Here is a 19,665-nt window from a genome sequence, read left to right as displayed (position 1 = left end):
CACCCCCATGAGTTCACCCCCAGTCCTAAAAAGCTTGCTGGCTGATGTACCTTTTGTCGCACCAACAATGAAATGCAAGTAATCTAAAAATGTAGTAAAAGTGCAGTAACTGCAGTCGACTCTGGTATTTTGGACGCAGTGATTGCAGGATAACATTATGCAAGTTGTCTATAATTATTCACTCTCCTTTATCAGAATAGTCCGCCACATAGAAGGAGATGAAATTGAAAGAACAACCCATAGCATTAGTATCAGGTATTGTTGGCTAGCTAAGCACAAAAAAATGGTGTTCACAGTCGTTGTCAGCCGCTAGCTAGCTAAGCAGCCGAGAGCTAGCTGTACGTGGCGGCACAGCATCTAGCTACAGTAGCTAGCTAGCTAACGCTAGGTGGTGGCTGGCATGGAACACCTGCACAACACTCAAAATCAATTACATATAATTTTAGAAGCATTAGCTCGCTAGCTAATAATGTCCCTCACAGACATTGGTCTAAAAGCCTTTCATGGGAAAAATATTGAGCAAGAGTCAATCAAGCTAGCTAGCTAACCACTTTAGCTATAGGCTAGTTAGTGACTTTTATCAAATGTTTCCCAAAAAATGTTGTACAATAAATCTGACAATCAAATATGAAGTTTAATTGGAATACCAAATGACATTAAGACAAGTTTGTTTGAAACTCACCCTCTATTCTGCTTTCTCCCTACAGTTCTCAGCCATTAGCTTCGCCTACGACTGCCTCACGTGAACTACAATGCCGACGCTGTGTTTGAATGTTTAGAAACGCCAATAATCATCGCTTGTGATACGGCTTTCGAAACACATGGTCCTTATCTTTCATCAGCAGGAAAGAATCTTTCAAATGAAAAACATACACTTAACTGTAGCAGTTTTGCACAGATCTATACAGCTATGGAGCCTCCATCTGACACAACTACACTCCCACTGCATTTCCCGAGATATGCTTACACACAAGTGTTCTAAGCTAATTAGCACAGAGGGTCGCCTCTTTTCTTCCTTTTCTTCCTTCTAAAGTATTCAGACCACTTCCCTTTTCCACATTTTGTTATGTTACAGCATTATTCTAAAATGGATTAAATCATTTTTCCCATCATCAATCTACACACAATACCCCATAATGACAAAGCATTTTAGATTTATTTTTGCAAATTGAGCTCAGGTGCATCCTGTTTCCATTGATCATGCTTGAGATGTTTCTGCAACTTGATTGGAGTCCACCTGTGGTAAATGTAATTTATTGGGCATGATTTGGAAGGCACACACCTGTCTATATAAGGTCCCACAGTTGACAGTGTATGTCAGAGCAAAAACCAAGCCATGACGTCGAAGGAATTGTCCGTAGAGCTCCGAGACAGGATTGTGTCGAGGCACAGATCTGGGGAAGGGTACCAAAAAATGTCTAACATTGAAGGTCCCGAAGAACACAATGGCCTCTATCATTCTTAAATGGAAGTACAGTTGAAGTCGGAAGTTTACATACACTTAGGTTGGAGTCATTAAAACTCGTTTTTCAACCACTCCACAAATTTCTTGTTAACAAACTATAGTTTTGGCAAGTCGGTAAGGACATCTAATTTGTGCATGACAAGTAATTTTTCCAACAAATGTTTACAGACAGATTATTTCACTTATAATTCATTGTATCACAAACAGAAGTTTACATACACTAGGTTGACTGTGCCTTTAAACAGCTTGGAAAATTCCAGAAAATTATGTCAGGTGTACCTGTGGATGTATTTCAAGGCCTACCTTCAAACTAAGTGCCTCATTGCTTGACATCATGGGAAAATCAAAAGAAATCAGCCAAGACTTAAGAAAAAAAATGTGACTCCCACAAGTCTGGTTCATCCTTGGGAGCAATTTCCAAACTCCTGAAGGTACCAGGTTCATCTGTACAAACAGTAGTACGCAAGTATAAACACCATGGGACCACGCATCCGTCATACCGCTCAGGAAGGAGACGCGTTCTGTCTCCTAGAGATGAACGTACTTTGGTGCTAAAAGTGCAAATCTATCCCAGAACAACGGCAAAGGACCTTGTGAAGATGCTGGAGGAAACAGGTACAAAAGTATCTATATCCACAGTAAAACGAGTCCTATATCGACATAACCTGAAAGTCCGCTCAGCAAGGAAGAAGCCACTGCTCCAAAACCGCCATAAAAAAGCCAGACTACGGTTTGCAACTGCACATGGGGACGAAGATTGTACTTTTTGGAGAAGTGTCATCTGTTCTGATGAAACAAAAATAGAACTGTTTGGCCATAATGACCATCGTTATGTTTGGAGGAAAAAGTGGGATGCTTGCAAGCCGAAGAACACCATCCCAACCGTGAAGCACGGGGGTGGCAGCATCATATTGTGGGGGTGCTTTGCTGCAGGAGGGACTAGTGCACTTCATAAAATTGATGGCATCATGAGGGAGGAGAATTATGTGGATATATTGAAGCAACATCTCCAGACATCAGTCAGGAAGTTAAAGCTTGGTCGCAAATGGGTCTTCCAAATGGACATTGACCCCAAGCATACTTCCAAAGTTGTGGCAAAATGGCTTAAGGACAACAAAGTCAAGGTATTGAAGTGGCCATCACAAAGCCCTGACCTTAATCCTATACAAAATGTGTGGGCAGAACTGAAAAAGCGCGTGTGAGCAAGGAGGCCTACAAACCTGACTCAGTTACATCAGCTCTGTCAGGAGGAATGGGCCAAAATTCACCCAACTTATTGTGGGAAGCTTTTGGAAGGCTATCCAAAACGTTTGACCCAAGTTAAACAATTTAAAGGCAATGCTACCAAATACTAATTGCGTGTATGTAAACTTCTGACCCACTGGGAATGTGATGAAAGAAATAAAAGCTGAAATAAATAATTCCCTCTACTATTATTCTGACATTTCACATTCTTAAAATAAAGTGGTGATCCTAACTGACCTAAGACAGGGAATTTTTACTAGGATTACATGTCATGAATTGTGAAAAACTGAGTTTAAATGTATTTGGCTAAGTATGTATGTAAACTTCCGACTTCAACTGTAGTTTGGAGCCACCAAGACTCTTCCTAGAGTTTGCCGCCTGATGTTCACTATGACAGAGCTCTAGAGTTCCTCTGTGGAGATGTGAAAACGTTCCAGAAGGACAACCATCTCTGCAGCACTCCACCAATCAGGCCTTCATGGTAGGGAGGCCAGACGCAAATCACTCCTCAGTAAAAGGCACATGACAGCCCGCTTGGAGTTTGCGAAAAGGCATCTGAAGGAGAGATCCTTGTTGAAAACCTACTCCAAAGCGCTCAGAACCTCAGACTGAGGCAAAGGTTCACCTTCCAACAGGACAACAACCATAAGCACACAGCCAAGACAACACAGGAGTGGCCTCAGGACATGTCTCTGAATGTCCTTGAGTGGCCCAGCCAGAGCCCGGACTTGAAGCCGATCGAACATCTATGGAGAGATCTGAAAATAGCTGTGCAGCGACCCCATCCAACCTGACATGTCTTGAGAGGATCTGCAGAGAAGAATGGGAGAAACTCCCCAAATGCAGGTGTGCCAAGCTTCTGATGTCATACCCAGGAAGACTTGAGGCTGTAATCGCTGCCAAAGGTGCTTGAACATAGTACTTAGTAAAGGGTCTGAATACTTATGTAAATGTGATATTTCATTTTTTATATTTTTTTACAAATTTGCTAACATTTCTAAAAACGGTTTTTGCTTTGTCATTATGGGGTATTGTGTGTAGATTGATGAGAAGAATTTAAAAAAAACTATTTTATCCATTTTAGGATAAGGATGTAACGTAACAAAATGTGGAAAAAGTAAATGGGTCTGAATACTTTCCGAATGCACTTTATGTGTACTGAGATTCATGATCAAGGGCTACCTCGCTGCAAGGTGCTGCCTCATAATGGCGTTGATGAGAATGTTGAAGGCAACAACAGATATTGGTGGGCTGACCAGTTATGTTTCTTAAACTATTTAGTGTAAAACAAACACCATAACTAGAGGTTATCTACAACCACACTAGGGGTCGTTCGATACTGCAGGTTGTTCATCCAAATACAGTGTCCATGCTATCAGGGATCCTTGAGACGTCCCAACTCTAACATCACCTCATTGAAGTTGACATTTCAACTGGTAAGGGTTAGGGTTAGGGTAGGGGTTATGGTTTGTGGTAAGGACGTCCTAAAGATCCAGTATTGCACTAATATATGGGCGTAAATCGTTTTTGACACTGCTAATTTAACACTGGGGACTTATACTCTACTCGGCCTTGTCTCAAGTTGGTGGTTGAAGATATCCCTCTAGTGGTGTGGGGGCTGTGCTTTGGCAAAGTGGGTGGGGTTATATCCTGGCCGTTTTGTCCTGTCCGGGGGTAACATCGGATGGGGCCACAGTGTCTCCTGACCCCTCCTGTCTTAGCCTCCAGTATTTATGCGCAGTAGTTTATGTGTCGGGGGGCTAGGGTCAGTCTGTTATATCTGGAGTATTTCTCCTGTCTTATCCGGTGTCCTGTCTGAATTTAAGTATGCTCTCTAATTCTCTTCTCGGAGGACCTGAGCCCTAGGACCATGCCTCAGGACTACCTGGCATGATGACTCCTTGCTGTCCCCAGTCCACCTGGCCGTGCGCTGCTGCTCCAGTTTCAACTGTTCTGCCTGCGGCTATGGAACCCTGACCTGTTCACCGGACGTGCTACCTGTCCCAGACCTGCTGTTTTCAACTCTCTAGAGACAGCAGGAGCGGTAGAGATACTCTCAATGATTGCCTATGAAAAGCCAACTGACATTTACTCCTGAGTGCTGACTTGTTGCACCCTCGACAACTACTGTGATTATTATTATTTGACCATGCTGGTCATTTATGAACATTTGAACATCTTGGCCATGTTCTGTTATAATCTCCACCCGGCACTGCCAGAAGAGGACTGGCCACCCCTCATAGCCTGGTTCCTCTCTAGGTTTCTTCCTAGGTTTTGGCCTTTCTAGGGAGTTTTTCCAAGCCACCGTGCTTCTATACCTGCATTGCTTGCTGTTTGGGGTTTTAGGCTGGGTTTCTGTACAGCACTTTGATATATCAGCTGATGTAAGAAGGGCTATATAAATACATTTGATTTGATTTTACTGTGCAGTGTTTTTTCAAGAGACCACCTAATTTGGCCACAAACTTTAGTAACCTGGACACAGCCTACTCGTTTGTTCAACCCACTTGGCCGCAGAACGAGACCCACCAATTGGACATTGTTGGTGAACTAGGCCTATGTCCCCGCTGTCCCCCAGTGTGGTCGGTCATGCATGTGATGTGTGGTCGGTCATGCATGCGGTGTCCGACTCCAGACAGCGGTTAAAAACGCACACGCCGACCTGGATGCCTAACCCTAATCTTCTATACTGGCCGGTGTTTCCTGAGGCTCGTGCGTATGATCTGGCTCTCGGTCTAGTCCGCTACACTTGCACGCAGTGTGTCAGTGTCTGGGTCTCGCTGCCTGTTGGCGACGGGTGGAACGAGGGAAGGGAAAATCCAGGACCGTTTTTAAATACTCAATGGTTGACTGACGACGGACAGATACGGTTCTCTCAAGATGGTGGGGCGTACAAGCAATGGAACTCACAAGTATGCATGCGACCCTGTTGCACCGGGTGTGGCCGGACACAGGAGGCAATCGGGCACGGTAAGTTAGCTAACCAACTGTGTACACTTACCTATTGCCTAAGTGTACTATGACATGATGTCAGGACCATTATGGCACGGGACATAATGGACTTGGGCTATTCGCATGTTAGAAATTAAGTGGGCTATCAGGTACTTTCTCCCAGGTTACTGTTTGTGGCTGTAGTGAGGTATGCATGGATCATGAAATTCAACCCAAGACAACTAAAGTTGTCTCTGACAATGAGACAGTGTCTTATATGTTTTTGAACTTTCATTTCAAGATGAAAAGTCTAGGAGACTCTTACATGAAGTGGTTGAAAGATAGAAAGTGAGAGGATGGTCTGGGGTAGAGAGAAGTAAAGATAGAGATGGATGGAGAGAGAAGTGTGAAGTTCAGCAAGATCCACTTCAATGTCCTGTTCCTGCTGCTTCATATAAATAGAATAAGGTCTATTCTGTGTATCAGTGTAATTCAGTGGAAAACAGATACTGTTCCCTGTATATTCTTAAATGTGTTCTCTCCTCTTTTCTCCCATAACAACTGATCCCCAAAAGCACTGGATAGGTGTGTCTACTGCTGTAAAAGCCTTCTGCTTTCACCTATCCTGATGTGGTCAAAGAGGAAAGGGGACAAGAAACAGAAGCTGGTTAAGACTGTTGGGACACCGCAGAGGGAGGAACCTCAATGTGCATGTATCATATTACTTTCACCTATATTGTGTTTTCAGAGGAGAGGAGAGCAACTGTAGACTATTGAGATATAGCCTCCTAGATAGACACTGATGCTCAATGCCGTCCTTCACTGATGGTCCTAGCCAGCTCAGCCAATCCTTGTCCTCCATGCAAATGATACAGTGGGATCTGTGCACTGATTGGAGCTCTCTCACATATTTGTCGTCGCCATGGCTTGAGTTTGGAGGCGCTTGGCTGCTGGTCTGTGAGTGAAAGATCACTCTGCCAAAGAGAGGAGGAGAGGGGGAGGAGAAAGGGATGGAAGAGGTGGAATAGAGGGAGGGAGAGAAGAGGGCAGAGTGGGTGGGGATACAGAGGGAAGTGAAGAGGGAGGGGGAGGAAGAGAGGGCGGTAGAGAGAAATAGAGAGAGAGGGATCATCTCACTGATGCTGAGTCACAGACAGGGGGTTCAGCCGCCGTATCCCATGAGCCTTTAGGGGAAACATGGAGGAGCTCGAGCACACCTGCCCCCAGCCGCGCACGGTAGGGTGTGTTTGTGTGTGAAGGAGAGAAAGAGGGAGAGGGAGAGGCTGGCTAGTCTTCTTGTTATGAAACAGATCCACTGTCTGTGTGTGTCTTTGCGGGATGCTCGGAGTGCTGAATGGACTGTGTGTGTCTGTGTGGAGGATGGGGGGTTGGGCGTGTTTCGCAGTATTGGCAGGGGTGTGTGTATGTGTGGGCATAGGCAGCCTGGCATAGATCTCCTGATGAGGACACAAAAGCGCAAGGATACAGAGGGGCGATGCTAGCTCCATGCCAGCTCCATTCAGTCTCTCTTTCTATCTTTCTCTCTCTGTCTTTGTTATTCCCTTTTATTCTTTGTGCCTCTCCTTCTCTTCATCATATCCTCCTCCCTATTCCCTATTCCCACATCCCTGTGCCTCTCCCTCTCTTTCTTTCCTCCTGTGTGCTACCATCACAGTGTTGTGGTTGATTTTTTAGTTGAGGTTTTTAGTGTGTTTTTTTTCTTAGTTAATCCTTCTTAGACCAGATGTTGCCTGCTTGTGCCAGTTTCAGGGCTTTAGTGAGAACATTCGCTGCGGTCACTCTGATCTGTCGATCGTTCGAGGCCACCGCCTGCCCTTTGTCCACACTGGGCTCCTCCCCCTTCTCACCTTGCAGTGGATTGTGGGAGAAACGTTACCTCAGTGCGTCCTCCTCACTGTTCTGTTCTGTCCGATCTGTTACTATGGGGATGGGAGCTCACAAGACGGTTGCTAGCCAAGACCATCTGATGATGTTATGATCATCTCCACCTCCTTTCTGTTCTTCCTCATCCCTTATCCAAATGGAATATGTAGAGGTGGAATTACCTTTAAATATTCAGTGTTATGGATGACAAATGTAGACAAAGGTATTAATATGAACAATCTAAGATCCCATTATCCCTAGAAATCAAGAAACCATGGTTTCTATGTTGCCCTCTAGAGGAGACTGTGCTGTGTGTTTTGTGATCATGGTTACTGTTCAGTTGCACCTTCACTCTCTCTCTCTCGCTTTGTGAATAAGATCTAGTCTCCCAGGGTAACATATAGTCTCCAGTATGTCTCTCAGTTCTCTCGTGTGTTTGGGAGTGGGATCCATGAAGTTACTGGGGACAGAAAGTCATGCATGTTCCAATTCCTCTTTCTCTCCCCCCTAGAGAAAGAGAGAGAGAGATGGAAAACGAGGTGTTGGTAGAGGGAGGGATGAAGTTCCATTTTAGCCAGTAGCAGATCAATAGCACTGGGTGCTGCTCGTTCCCTCATCATGTAATCAATAGTTGTGATAGAGAATAGATATCAGGCCTGATCAATAATGTAATTACTGGAATTATGCCGGAGAGAAACAGGGGATGACTATCAAGAAGGGGACATGAATGTCATTCAACTTTCCTTCTGTCCTCCATCGCTTTCCTTCTCTCCTCTCTTTATCGGTCACTATCCTTCCCTGTATCTCCTGTTCCTCTCTTCACCCCCCTCAAATTAAATTTTTTTCAGGTTTTATCACATTATTTCCCTCCTTTTCTTCCCCTCCTTAACACACTTCACCTATCATGTGTCTGAGACTCCATACCATTTTTGGTTTGTTGAGAGGAGTGAGAGTTTTGTAGGGGTTTGAATTTGATGCATGTGCTGTTCTAATATGCTGATGTTAGCACTATTATACTGAACAAAAAGCACTTAACAGTTAAATCTCTCTCTCCTCCCTCTCTCAGATGCTGACTGAGCCTGCTCTCTTTGCTAAGGACACCAGCTGTGAGTGTCGCGCCCCTCATGAGAGACTCTCCATTGCTCAAGCCCGCAGAGGGACCCCAGGTATACCTCCTCTCGTCCTCTGTTACGCCCCCCTCTCATCACTCTTCTCTCACTATTCCTCCTCTCATCCTCATTCTTCATCCTCTCTTCCTACCATCCTCAGCATCTTCCCTCATAGCCATCTCTTCTTCTTTTCCGCATCCTCTCCTCCTCACATTCACTTACATCATCAGGAGAGGAGAAGGTATGTGTTAGATGTACACTGTGTGTCTGTCCTCTACAGTAGACCGTCCAGTGCGTGTATATGCAGATGGGATATTTGATTTGTTCCACTCCGGCCATGCCAGAGCTCTGATGCAGGCCAAGAACCTCTTCCCCAATGCATACCTCATAGTGGGAGGTATGCACACACACACACATGCAGATATGTACACAAACACACACATTCATACACATGTGGATATAATGACTCTTAGTATGAATAACTCATACATGTTTTGCTATCTGTTTCTTTGTACCTTTGTGACTGTTTCATGTGTGTGTGTTTGTTTGTGTATGTTTGTTTGTCTGTGTGTGTGTGTGTCAGTGTGTAGTGATGAGCTGACCCATAAGTATAAGGGTTTCACTGTGATGACGGAGGATGAGAGGTACGAGGCTCTGAGACACTGTCGCTATGTCGACGAAGTGGTCCGAGATGCACCATGGACGCTCACACAGGACTTCCTGGAAAAGCACAAGGTGTGTGTGTGTTTGTCTATTCCCATCAAGGCTCTCTGTGTGTTTGTGTGTGTATATGTGTGTGTAGAGACTATTTATGATGGATGCAAGCATGTCTCTTTTCTGTGTGTCAGTTTATCTGAATGCGTTTTCATTTTGTTTCTCCCGTGCTGTGTGTAGACACTGTATATTTATTGTTTATAGACTGTGTATAGACTGTATAGAGATTGTGTAGAGACTGGGTATATATTGTGTGTAGACGGTGTAGAGATGGGGTATATATTGTGTGTAGACTGTGTGGAGATGGGGTATATATTGTGTGTAGACTGTGTAGAGACTGTGTAGAGATGGGGTATATATTATGTATAGACTGTATAGAGATTGTGTATAGATTCTTGTCTTGTGTTCTGATTGTTTCTCAGATCGATTTTGTGGCTCATGACGATATCCCATACTCCTCAGCAGGAACTGAGGACGTCTACAAACACATCAAGGAGGCAGGTGAGTGTGTGTGTGTGTGTGTGTGTGTGTGTGTGTGTGTGTGTGTGAAGCTGTATTTATGATTAGTGTATGTGTTCCTGTGTGCGTGTTTATAATGTGTGTGTGTATGTGTGTTCATGTTCGTCCATATGTATTTATAATGTGTGTGCGTGTTCATATGCGTGTATTTATTGTATGTGTGTGTATTTATAGTATGTGTGTGTATGTGTGTGTTCATGTTCATCCATGTGTGTGTATTTATAGTGTGTGTGTGTGTGTTTGTGCTCATGTTTCTCCTTGTGTGTATTTATAATATATAATGTGTGTATTTGTGTTTGTATAATGTGTGTATTTATAATGTGTGGGTATTTATGTGTGTGTTCCAGGCATGTTCGTGCCAACTCAGCGGACAGAGGGTATCTCGACCTCTGACCTGATCACTCGTATCGTTCGAGACTACGACCTCTACGCTAGACGCAATCTACAGCGGGGCTACACCGCTAAAGAGCTCAATGTCAGCTTCATCAACGTAAGTGTGTGTGTCTACCTTAAAAATAACGTGTGTGTATTCCGTACACTGGGAACATAACTGATGTCTTTCAACGAACACACAGACACAGTATGTTCTGTCTGTATTTGTTGAGAGACACATACAGGTAACTGACGGAAACACCTGAGTTAATGAGGGACACAAAGTATATTGAAAGCAGGTGCTTGCACACAGGTGTGGAATTAACATCCCATCATTCTTAGGGTCATGTATAAAAATGCTGAGCAGGCACAGTTGCCCATTATTTTAGCTACCATGGCTAGAAGAAGAGACCTCAGTGACTTCGAAAGAGGGGGGATTGTTGGGGCAAGTTTGGCTGGCGCTTCAGAGACGAAGACTGCTCAACTTGCTGATGTTTCACAATATATCATGGCCGTCGGTCACCAGCTCTCAACCCAACTGAACACTTATGGGAGCTTCTGGAGCGGCGCCTGAGACAACGTTTTCCACCACCATCAACAAAACACCAAATGATGGAACTTCTCATGGAACAATGGTGTCACATCCCTCCAATAGAGTTCCAGACACTTATAGAATATATGCCAAGGCGCATTGCAGCTGTTCTGTGGTGGCCCAATGCCCTTTTAAGACACTATGTTGGTATTTCCTTTATTTTGGCAGTTACCTGTATGTCAGTTACATTCCTACAACCTTTCTACAACCTCAGGAGAAGAAGTACCGCCTGCAGAACCAGGTGGACCGTATGAAGGAGAAAGTGAAAACGGTGGAGGAGAAGAGTAAACACTTTGTCTACCGCGTGGAGGAGAAGAGCCATGACCTCATACAGAAGTGGGAGGAGAAATCACGGGAGTTCATCGGTAACTTCCTGGAACTGTTCGGCCCAGATGGAACATGGGTAAGCTAAAGCCTGCCTCTAATGCTCCACTCATGGACATATTTCAATCACTCATCTGACATTTCACTTCTTTGTTTGCAAATCTGATCTATGAACCTAAACTGTGTTTAGCTTCTACCTCTAGCCTAGTCTTTGAAGTGATAGTTCTCTCACAAACCTCTCTCTCTCCTTACCTTAACAGAAACAGGTGTTTAGTGAGCGTAGTGGTCGGATGATCTCCTACGCCCTATCACCCCACGGGTCGCCTAGTAACAGTCCCCCCCGGCAACTGTCTTTGTCTCGTTCCCCGTCTCCCCCCTCGCGCTGGCTTCACCCCCGACCAGCCTCCCCTTCCTCACCCAAAGGGGCTTCCGCCTCTTTCAGTAGCATGAGTGAAGAAGATGAGAACGAGAAGTAGGAGCCTGGACTGTGGAACAGACACTTGACACCACACACACACCTAACAACTGATGCCATGCATACACACACACACCTAAGACCACACACTCACTTACTGCCTGAAAGGTGCTGTCACGCACACACATTCTCTCGCTCTCTCTCCCCGACATCCCCTTCCACACACTGGCAGCAATGACTGGATGCTGAAGGAAGTTGTAGATATGCAAGACAGAAGGGAGTCATGGGAAATGTAGTGTAGTGCTGTAGCACGAAGAAGCCATCAGTCTCTGTTGCCTGGGTAACGAAGCAGACAGGAGTATAGAGAACAGAAGATGATGCGACTGACCTGTTTTTGATTGCTCAGGTTTGACAGAGACGGTAAATAAAAGAGCGCCTGTTGATCATATCATTCCATCATTTTATGTCCTCCTTTTTCTCTATCCTTTCTTTTGGTTTTAAATCTCATGTTATGGTCATATTTTAGAGAAAAACTAGGGTAAACATGATAGAAGATATTTTCTGCAATTTCACAACAATCATCTGCAGTGTGACTATTTGCATTGTGATATTACGTGAGTAGCAGGGTTGGGGTCAATTCCATTTGAATTTCGGTCAATTTCCAAACCAAATTCCAATTTGAAATGTTCCTAATGGAAAATAATCTGAATTTTAGTGTACTTCCTGAATTGAAATGGCCCCAACCCTGGTGAGTAGACCTACACCATTACAGAACTCTCCAGATAGAGATTGAATTTATAGACAAACCGACACAGTTCTCTATACAATAAGAGAATAGGCTGTCTGCACCATTCTGTTTCTAATTGCATACTGACTGTGCCCTAGTTTGTAGATTTAAGAGAGAAACACTGTCCTCTAGAGGAGTAAGTAACTGCAGCCTTCCTGGGAGACAAGAGGCCACTTTAGACTAGGGAGATGCACCCCACAGAATCACAAATAATTCTGTACCAGATTATTTGCCATAGCAACTAGTCTCCCTAGGCAGAAGTGTTGCCTCCCACAGTGTTAAATGTTCCAGCATAGGTCTGAGATTTCCGAGACTACATAGCAACCCAAATTAATGGATGTTACATTTCAACAACGGTAACACCATGGAACTCAGTACGTGATTGGTGATTGCATAATGAACAGAACACTTGGGACTTCAGTATCAGGGATGTCCCGTCCCGTCCCCCCCGTCCCCCCGCTTTCCCAATATGGCCGCCTGCCCGGCCCATCAATTGTAAACAGTGCTTTCAACAGGAGAAACTGATCTGTCAATTTATTTGCTTTTAGAGAATGTACAATTGTGACAGCTTATTCAAGAGCCTTCCTTATTAGAAACGGGAGATCAAAGGATTTTATAGTACAGGGATGGCCAGTGTTATCCACAAAGGGCTGGTGTGGTCCTAGAATCAGGTGTTATAACTTGGCTGGAATAAAAGCTTGCACCCACACTGGTCCTTTGTGAATAAGATTGACCCGCCCTGTTGTAGTAGAATCATTGTGCTCTCCTCTTGCTAGTCACACATGACACAGAACTGTTCTTCAACTCGATGTCTCTCGCTACGACACCTCACAGGCCACAACTGTTCCACAGCGGAAACCCACATAACATCACTTCCTACCACACCTCCTTATCCACCTTAGATACGTTCTTGTCCTGTATGCATTATATGTAATCCTGCACTGTGTGTACAAGATTGGGAATGTGTGTTTCTGTTTGTATCGTCTTATTTTCTAATGTATAATTCCTAATGGCGTAATATGTAAATAAATAGAAAATGAAAGTCATTGAAAGAGAGCAGATTGGTGATTGAGAGGAAACAAATCTCTTTTTCAACAGATAGACTCGTTTGCACACATGCATAGAAAAAAAACTGGCTGTTTTGTTCTCTTTATTGTAGCTTTGGGAAATTGACAGTAGGTATTGCAAGCTTGACCTCATGCTGAATACCTCTATATTGTTGTATATCACTGTGTCTACTATCTATGCTAGCCGCTACTGTACCACATGTATACATACAGAAGTTACTGTTTTGTGATAAGATGGTCTGCATACGTCTGTACACACTTTCTCTACAGAGAGGAGTTCAAAGTGCTCAGTCATCTCCTTACATCAGAGATACAGTAAGGATGTATGAGTAATCACTTCACACCGGTTCAATATATTACCATACTGTATATACAATATAAGCTACTAATACCTTAGAGGTACAAAAAGGTAAGGAAGGATTCACTACCTTATCTACAGCTAAGCCCACTTAAAATTTTAGGTGCCACCTTGGCAGTGCTGGAATGAGTTAGTTCAGGTTTTGCTGAAAACTGAGAATGGATGATGTCAGATCAGAGCTCCATGATTGGTCCAAGTTTGGCCCACTTTTCATAAACCGGCCAATGAGAATGAGGATAACTAGAAACAAACAAGCTAATATTATCCCAGCGTTAACTAAGACAATTGATTCTTATCAGAGAGGCCTGAATGAAATGTAATCCACATACGAAGTCATTGATGAAGAAAAACAGTATGTGTATACTGTAGATGGTGACTTAAAAATCAAAAAAGAGGGAGGAAAGAGCCCCCTCTGGAATAATCATCATCCAGTTATACAAAAAAATTATGCAAAAAAATTGAAGTAAAAAACAAAAGATCAAAAATCAACCATTTTCCTATGCAAAAGAACCCTTGTTTCAGAAACACAAGATATTTGTTCAGGTCCATACTCCTGCATACTCCTGCACAAACAATGGGGTTTCAAAATGGCCGCTGTTTTACACCACTACAATGCCACAGATTCTTCTTGACACTTAAGATACAAATATTAATCTCATCCAATCCCTTCCATCCTTGAAGAGCATTATTCACACACTTCAACCAATGACAGCTATTACATGTCTTATCGGAAAACCATTCAAAATACTAGTTGATGTTCAAGCTCGTTCAATGTTCATAATGTTTAGTAATACCACTACTAGGTGAATTAAAAGGTTGAGTCGGTGTGACGTTGTTAGCGATAGTCTTGGTTAACGTGAGAATGTTCATAATGCTTTGCAGGGTTGATGCTGCCACAGGGGGACAAACAAGGCTAACAAAATGTAGCCATCTTTAGGATAGGTCATGTAGCCTTTGCATGGTCTTATCAGGGTGTGGAAGGAGCTGGGAGGGTTAACAGTAACACATGTAATGCTGGAGAGGTTTACAAGCAATAAGCTACAGGAAAGACAAGGCTCACATGGTGAACCATCGTTAGTTAACATTAGCATCCTGAAAACATCCATTTTCTTTGAGACTCAGAGCAGTGTTTCCCATAGAAAACCTGAAATGGGGCACCAAGTCGTTCAATAGAAACAAATTAACACCAAAGGTTTTTAGAAAGGGGGCAAGACAGCTAGGTGGGCTGTCTCGGAGTATACAGTTTTAACCTTTCAAAGGGTTCAGGAAGGATCAGTATCGCTGGTTAAGATCTGGGGGAAAGATTGAGGATGCCTATTTCACTAGTTTCTCCTCTCAAACCAACACGTCACAATACAGTAAAAACAAAATAAAACAATGGAGTTGAAATTAAACTATAGCCATCAGGGCATTTGTCATGCAATACTGTTTCTTAACTCCTCAGAGTTCTAAGTCTCCCCCTCTTTCTGAGATAATGGAATAACAATGAATAAAACATACATCTGTTTGTTCCAGATTCTTTCTATAATATAATGCAACATGCGTAATGCATAATAACTATCTTTAGTTAGTTTAAAGCTTGTTCCCATTGTTCCTAAAATGTTCTTATAGGTCTAGTTAGTCACTGCAACTCTCTCCTCTCTATAACTTGGCATTGGCCACACCACTGTAACCATGACAATCGTAACTATGACAACTGCCCACCCTGACCCTCGTTGTGCCTAATTAACCTCGTGCCCGGGTCGAATTGCTGGCGCACATAGTCTGGTAACGGGGTGGTCAGTGCTATCTGGGATTCTTGGGATGTCCCTACCTTAACACTTTTACATTTCAACTTCAATGGGGTAGGGACGTCCCAAGGACTCCAGATATCAGGGACCGTAATAAGGTGGGACTGGTTAGAACTTAGGGGGTGTTGATTTACTGAGTGCCATGCTAATCAAGTCAAATTCTAAGCGAATCACACAACTATGAGGCATGTCTTTAAAATCGAGGCAGGAGGGTCGTCACTAGTTAGCACACCCACAAAGTCATAAACGCTGCCTATCTCTAAAATGTCTCTTCTTAAACCTAACCTTAACCAAACTGCTAACTTCATACTTAACCCTAACCTTAAATTAAGACCACAAAGTCAATTTTTGTAGCCAATGTTGACTTTGTGGCAGTGGAAGCTAGTGGTAACTGACAGGAAGTGAGAGATAGCAACCGTTTTATTAGCTGGAAAATTGTCAATCAAAATAAATGTTCTATTACATAAACAATATTATTTTGAGGAAGCCCAATTGATTCTGAGTTTGGGCGTATAAAGTTTATAAGTCAAAATAATTTCCAATATGCATACTTTCAGATTTTCCCGAACTCACTTCCTTGTTTAAATCACTTGCGCTTTGAAGTCCACAATGTAGCTGGGGTATGTTCTCAGGGTTGGGCTAGATGGCGATGGACAGAGATCAGCCAGATCAGTCAGTAGTTTTCGCCGCTCCTGCCATAGTCTCCCATTCAAGTTCCATTCTGAGGCGCTGTGAGACCAGACGGATCGACAGAGAGCGCCGGCTGGTGGACGAGATTAGTGCCCATTCAAAACTGTGTCCTCAAAAGGGAGAAAAGGAGCTCCTTTTCCCTTTTCTCTGTCGGGCCTGAAACCCAAACCCTCAGCCTGTCACAGCCTTCTGCTTTGTAGGGGAGAGAAGAGAGAAACAGAGGTTCTATTATGTTTGACTGAACAAACCGAGACTGGACACAGAGAGAGCAGAACAGAAACCTTTCCCAGCCCAAAGACAGAGCCTCTAGCTGCAGTGGCTGGAGAGAACCACAAGGGAGTGCTGTGGTCAGTAAAGCTGAAGATAAGGGATCGAAGGAAAGAGTGGCTGAACTCAACCATCTCAAACTGACTGTCTGTCCACCAATCTGGTCGCTGTAGTCCCACTTAGAACATATTGTGAAGAGGAACAACTGACCAAATAACCTATCAGAGGAGTCAAGGGGTGGGGCTAAAATCCTGTTCCAAAGTCCACCCTGGGACAACAACATCAATGACTGCAGAGAGGGCGTTGTATCGCCGCGGCAGCTGAAGTTAAACCCATGATGATTTTGTTAGCGAGGGGATCATTGAAGGGGCAGAGTTCAGTGTGCCAGGCAGGTGGGCGGGGGAAGTGTTTTAGGGCAGAGTTATCGGTTGGCCTTGTAATTTGATTTGCTGGTGTCTCGTGGCTCTTTGCTCGGGTTGCTCCAATCGTCTGCCTCAGGGCTGGTCTGGTAGTGTCGCCATGCCGATTTATTAAAGACGGGCAGGCGCTCAAACGACTCACTGGACAGAGCCTGGATTGGGGGCGGGACAAAAGAAGAACCAATGAAAGGGATGGAGTAATGTTGATAGTGAATTGTATTACAGAGCAGAGGTATATCAGAGTCTGAAAATCACAGAGTAACATCAAAATGATTGGTGGTGTGAGAGAAGCCCCTCCTACCTTGAGATAAATGACAGCATCAGTGCCAACCCCTTCCATGGAGTAGAGCTTCAGGTCTCCCTGAAAATACCTGGCATACAACCTGGAGATGGGCAGACCATAGCCAAAACCAGCCTGGAAGCAGGGAGGGAGAAGGAAGAGAAAGTTGGGAGTCAGAGATAGCAGACAAGAGGGGGAGAGAAATGACATAGGTGAGAGTGTAATATAAGGGCAGTCACTTCTTCAGAAGAAGTTGTTTACAATCACTACAGAAAAACACTGGCACCTGAAAAATATGGGGAACAATGTGTATGTGTGTACCAGTGGGACAGTGCTGGAGGGTTCTAGGCTGGGCGTGGGGGCAGTAGAGTACATGTAGTTAAACAGACGATCGATCTTCCTCAGAGGTACACCTCCACCCCTATCACTGATCTGACAGAGATAGATAAAATAGAGAGGAAAGGGAGAGAAAGAGGATATGTCACAACTGTACATTTGACACACTGGGTAAAAGATGATGGTAAATATAACAATTTACAGAGCATTTATCATACATCCCACTCATAGATGGCATGTCTAAGTATTGGCAGGTGTGTGTGTGTGTGTTACCTTTATGGACAGGTCCTCTTTTCCTAGTGTGACTTTGGCCTTCACCGGAGGTAAGCCCTCCTTACTGTCCTCATGGAGCTCCACGGAGGCCCGCATAGAGTTCTACACACACCAAACAGTTTTATTAGTATGATGATGGTCGTGCATTGTGTATGTGTACTTGTGTGTGTGCGTGCCACACCTTGAAGAGTTCAAACAGCATGTGGAAGAGGTGAGAGGGAACATACACAGCCTGGATCGATTTGTCTTTGTCTTGTTTCACTGGGACACAGGGAGAGAAAATAAGATATCTCTCTATATATATATAATCACAGCAGGACTAAATCTGGCTTCTGCAACCATCATCTCTAAATAGGAGCAGTCCTGTGGCTACAACACTTCCCTTTAAAGGTGGAGCTCTGTTATCTCTCACACAGAGAGGGATCAGATGTTATGAAACCACAAACATACTGTAAAGAGTGTGTTTAGACAGCATATAGAGATCAAAGATATCATGAGACCGTGTGGAAAGTTTGTGTGTGTGTTGACTGTACATTAGACAACATGGACGGGGATCAGAGATGTGGTAAAACAGGGAAGATGTCTTACTGTTGAACTCTTGGATCTGGAGTGCAGGGGCAGCAAGGTAGTACTGTTCACACAGCATCTTGGCTGTCTCATAGGCATCTGAAACAGGAAGGCAGTGTCACATGATGGACAGATGGATACATGCAATCATGCACACAACTACCTAAGAAAAGCAGAAGCATTTGGGGGTGGTAACGAGAGAGGAAAAGGGAGAAAGAGGAAGGGACTAAGGGGAGAGAGATGACTATTGTTTTGTTTCAGAAAACTGCCATCATCACTATTAAGGTTAGGGTTGGATTAACCCAAGGAGGCTGAAAAGATTTGGCATGGGCCCTCAGATCCTCAAAAAGTTATACAGCTGCACCATTAAGAGCATCTTGACTAGCTGCATCACCACTTGGTATTGTAACTGCTTGGCATCCAACCGCAAGACGCTACACAGGGTAGTGCGTACGGCCCAGTACATCACTAGGGCTGAGCTCCCTGCCATCCAGGTCCTCTATACAAGGCGGAGGAAGGCCCTAAAAATCTTCAAAGACTCCAGCCACCCAAGTCATAGACTTCTCTCTGCTATCGCACGGCAAGCGGTACCGATGCACCAAGTCTGGAACCAACAGGACTCTGAACAGCTTCTACCACCAAGCCATAAGACTGCTAAATAGTTAGTGAAATAGTTATCAATAGCTACCAGGACTATATGCATTGACCCTTTTTGGGCACCAACTTTGACTCATCACATACACTGCTGCTAATGTTTATTATCTGTCACTTTATTCCTAGTTATATGTATAGTACATTCACCACATGACCAAAAATGTGTACACCTGCACATCGAATATCTCATTCCAAAATCACGGTCATTAATATGGTCCCCCCTTTGCTGCTATAACAGCCTCAACTCTTCTGAGAAGGTTTTCCACAAGATGTTGGAACAATGTGGCGGGGGACTTGCTTCCATTCAGCCACAAGAGCATTAGTGAGATCAGGCACTGATGTTGGGTGATCAGTCCTGGCTCGCAGTCGGCGTTCCAATTCATCCCAAAGGCGTTCGATGGGGTTGAGGTGAGGGCTCTGTACAGGCCAGTCAAGTTCTTACACACCAATCTCGACAAACCATTTCTGTATGGACCTTGCTTTGTGCACAGTGGCATTGTCATGCTGAAACCGGAAAGGGCCTTCCCCAAACTGTTGCCACAAAGTTGGAAGCACAGAATTGTCTAGAATGTCATTGTATGCTGTAGCATTAAGATTTCCCTTCACT

General features: G+C 44.1%; 2 protein-coding genes across 2 annotated transcripts in view; one reads left to right on the top strand and one right to left on the bottom strand.

Moving 5' to 3' along the window:
* The first annotated feature begins 6,660 nt into the window (after window positions 1-6,660).
* On the top strand, window positions 6,661-13,403 carry pcyt1ba (phosphate cytidylyltransferase 1B, choline a). Its single transcript, XM_024000037.2, has 8 exons — window positions 6,661-6,877; window positions 8,592-8,691; window positions 8,915-9,031; window positions 9,218-9,369; window positions 9,771-9,849; window positions 10,215-10,357; window positions 11,046-11,234; window positions 11,416-13,403. The coding sequence occupies exons 1-8, from the start codon at window positions 6,839-6,841 to the stop codon at window positions 11,629-11,631; spliced, it is 1,035 nt and encodes a 344-aa protein (XP_023855805.1). The 5' UTR covers window positions 6,661-6,838; the 3' UTR covers window positions 11,632-13,403.
* An 87-nt stretch (window positions 13,404-13,490) lies between these two features.
* The window catches only part of LOC111972933 (pyruvate dehydrogenase (acetyl-transferring) kinase isozyme 3, mitochondrial), an 18,698-nt gene continuing 12,523 nt past the window's right edge, over window positions 13,491-19,665 (bottom strand). Inside the window, exons 6-11 of the mRNA XM_024000038.2 lie at window positions 18,426-18,503; window positions 18,019-18,098; window positions 17,838-17,939; window positions 17,550-17,660; window positions 17,250-17,363; window positions 13,491-17,100 (exon numbers count right to left, since the gene is read on the bottom strand). Coding sequence (XP_023855806.1) covers window positions 16,951-17,100; window positions 17,250-17,363; window positions 17,550-17,660; window positions 17,838-17,939; window positions 18,019-18,098; window positions 18,426-18,503 — 635 coding nt within the window. The 3' untranslated portion in view covers window positions 13,491-16,950. The remainder of the gene's footprint in view (window positions 17,101-17,249; window positions 17,364-17,549; window positions 17,661-17,837; window positions 17,940-18,018; window positions 18,099-18,425; window positions 18,504-19,665) is intronic.

Source organism: Salvelinus sp. IW2-2015, linkage group LG14 (genome assembly GCF_002910315.2).
Source record: "Salvelinus sp. IW2-2015 linkage group LG14, ASM291031v2, whole genome shotgun sequence".
Lineage (NCBI taxonomy): Eukaryota > Metazoa > Chordata > Actinopteri > Salmoniformes > Salmonidae > Salvelinus > Salvelinus sp. IW2-2015.
Note: the sequence above shows the minus strand (reverse complement) of the source record. Positions and strands in the feature narration are given on the sequence as shown.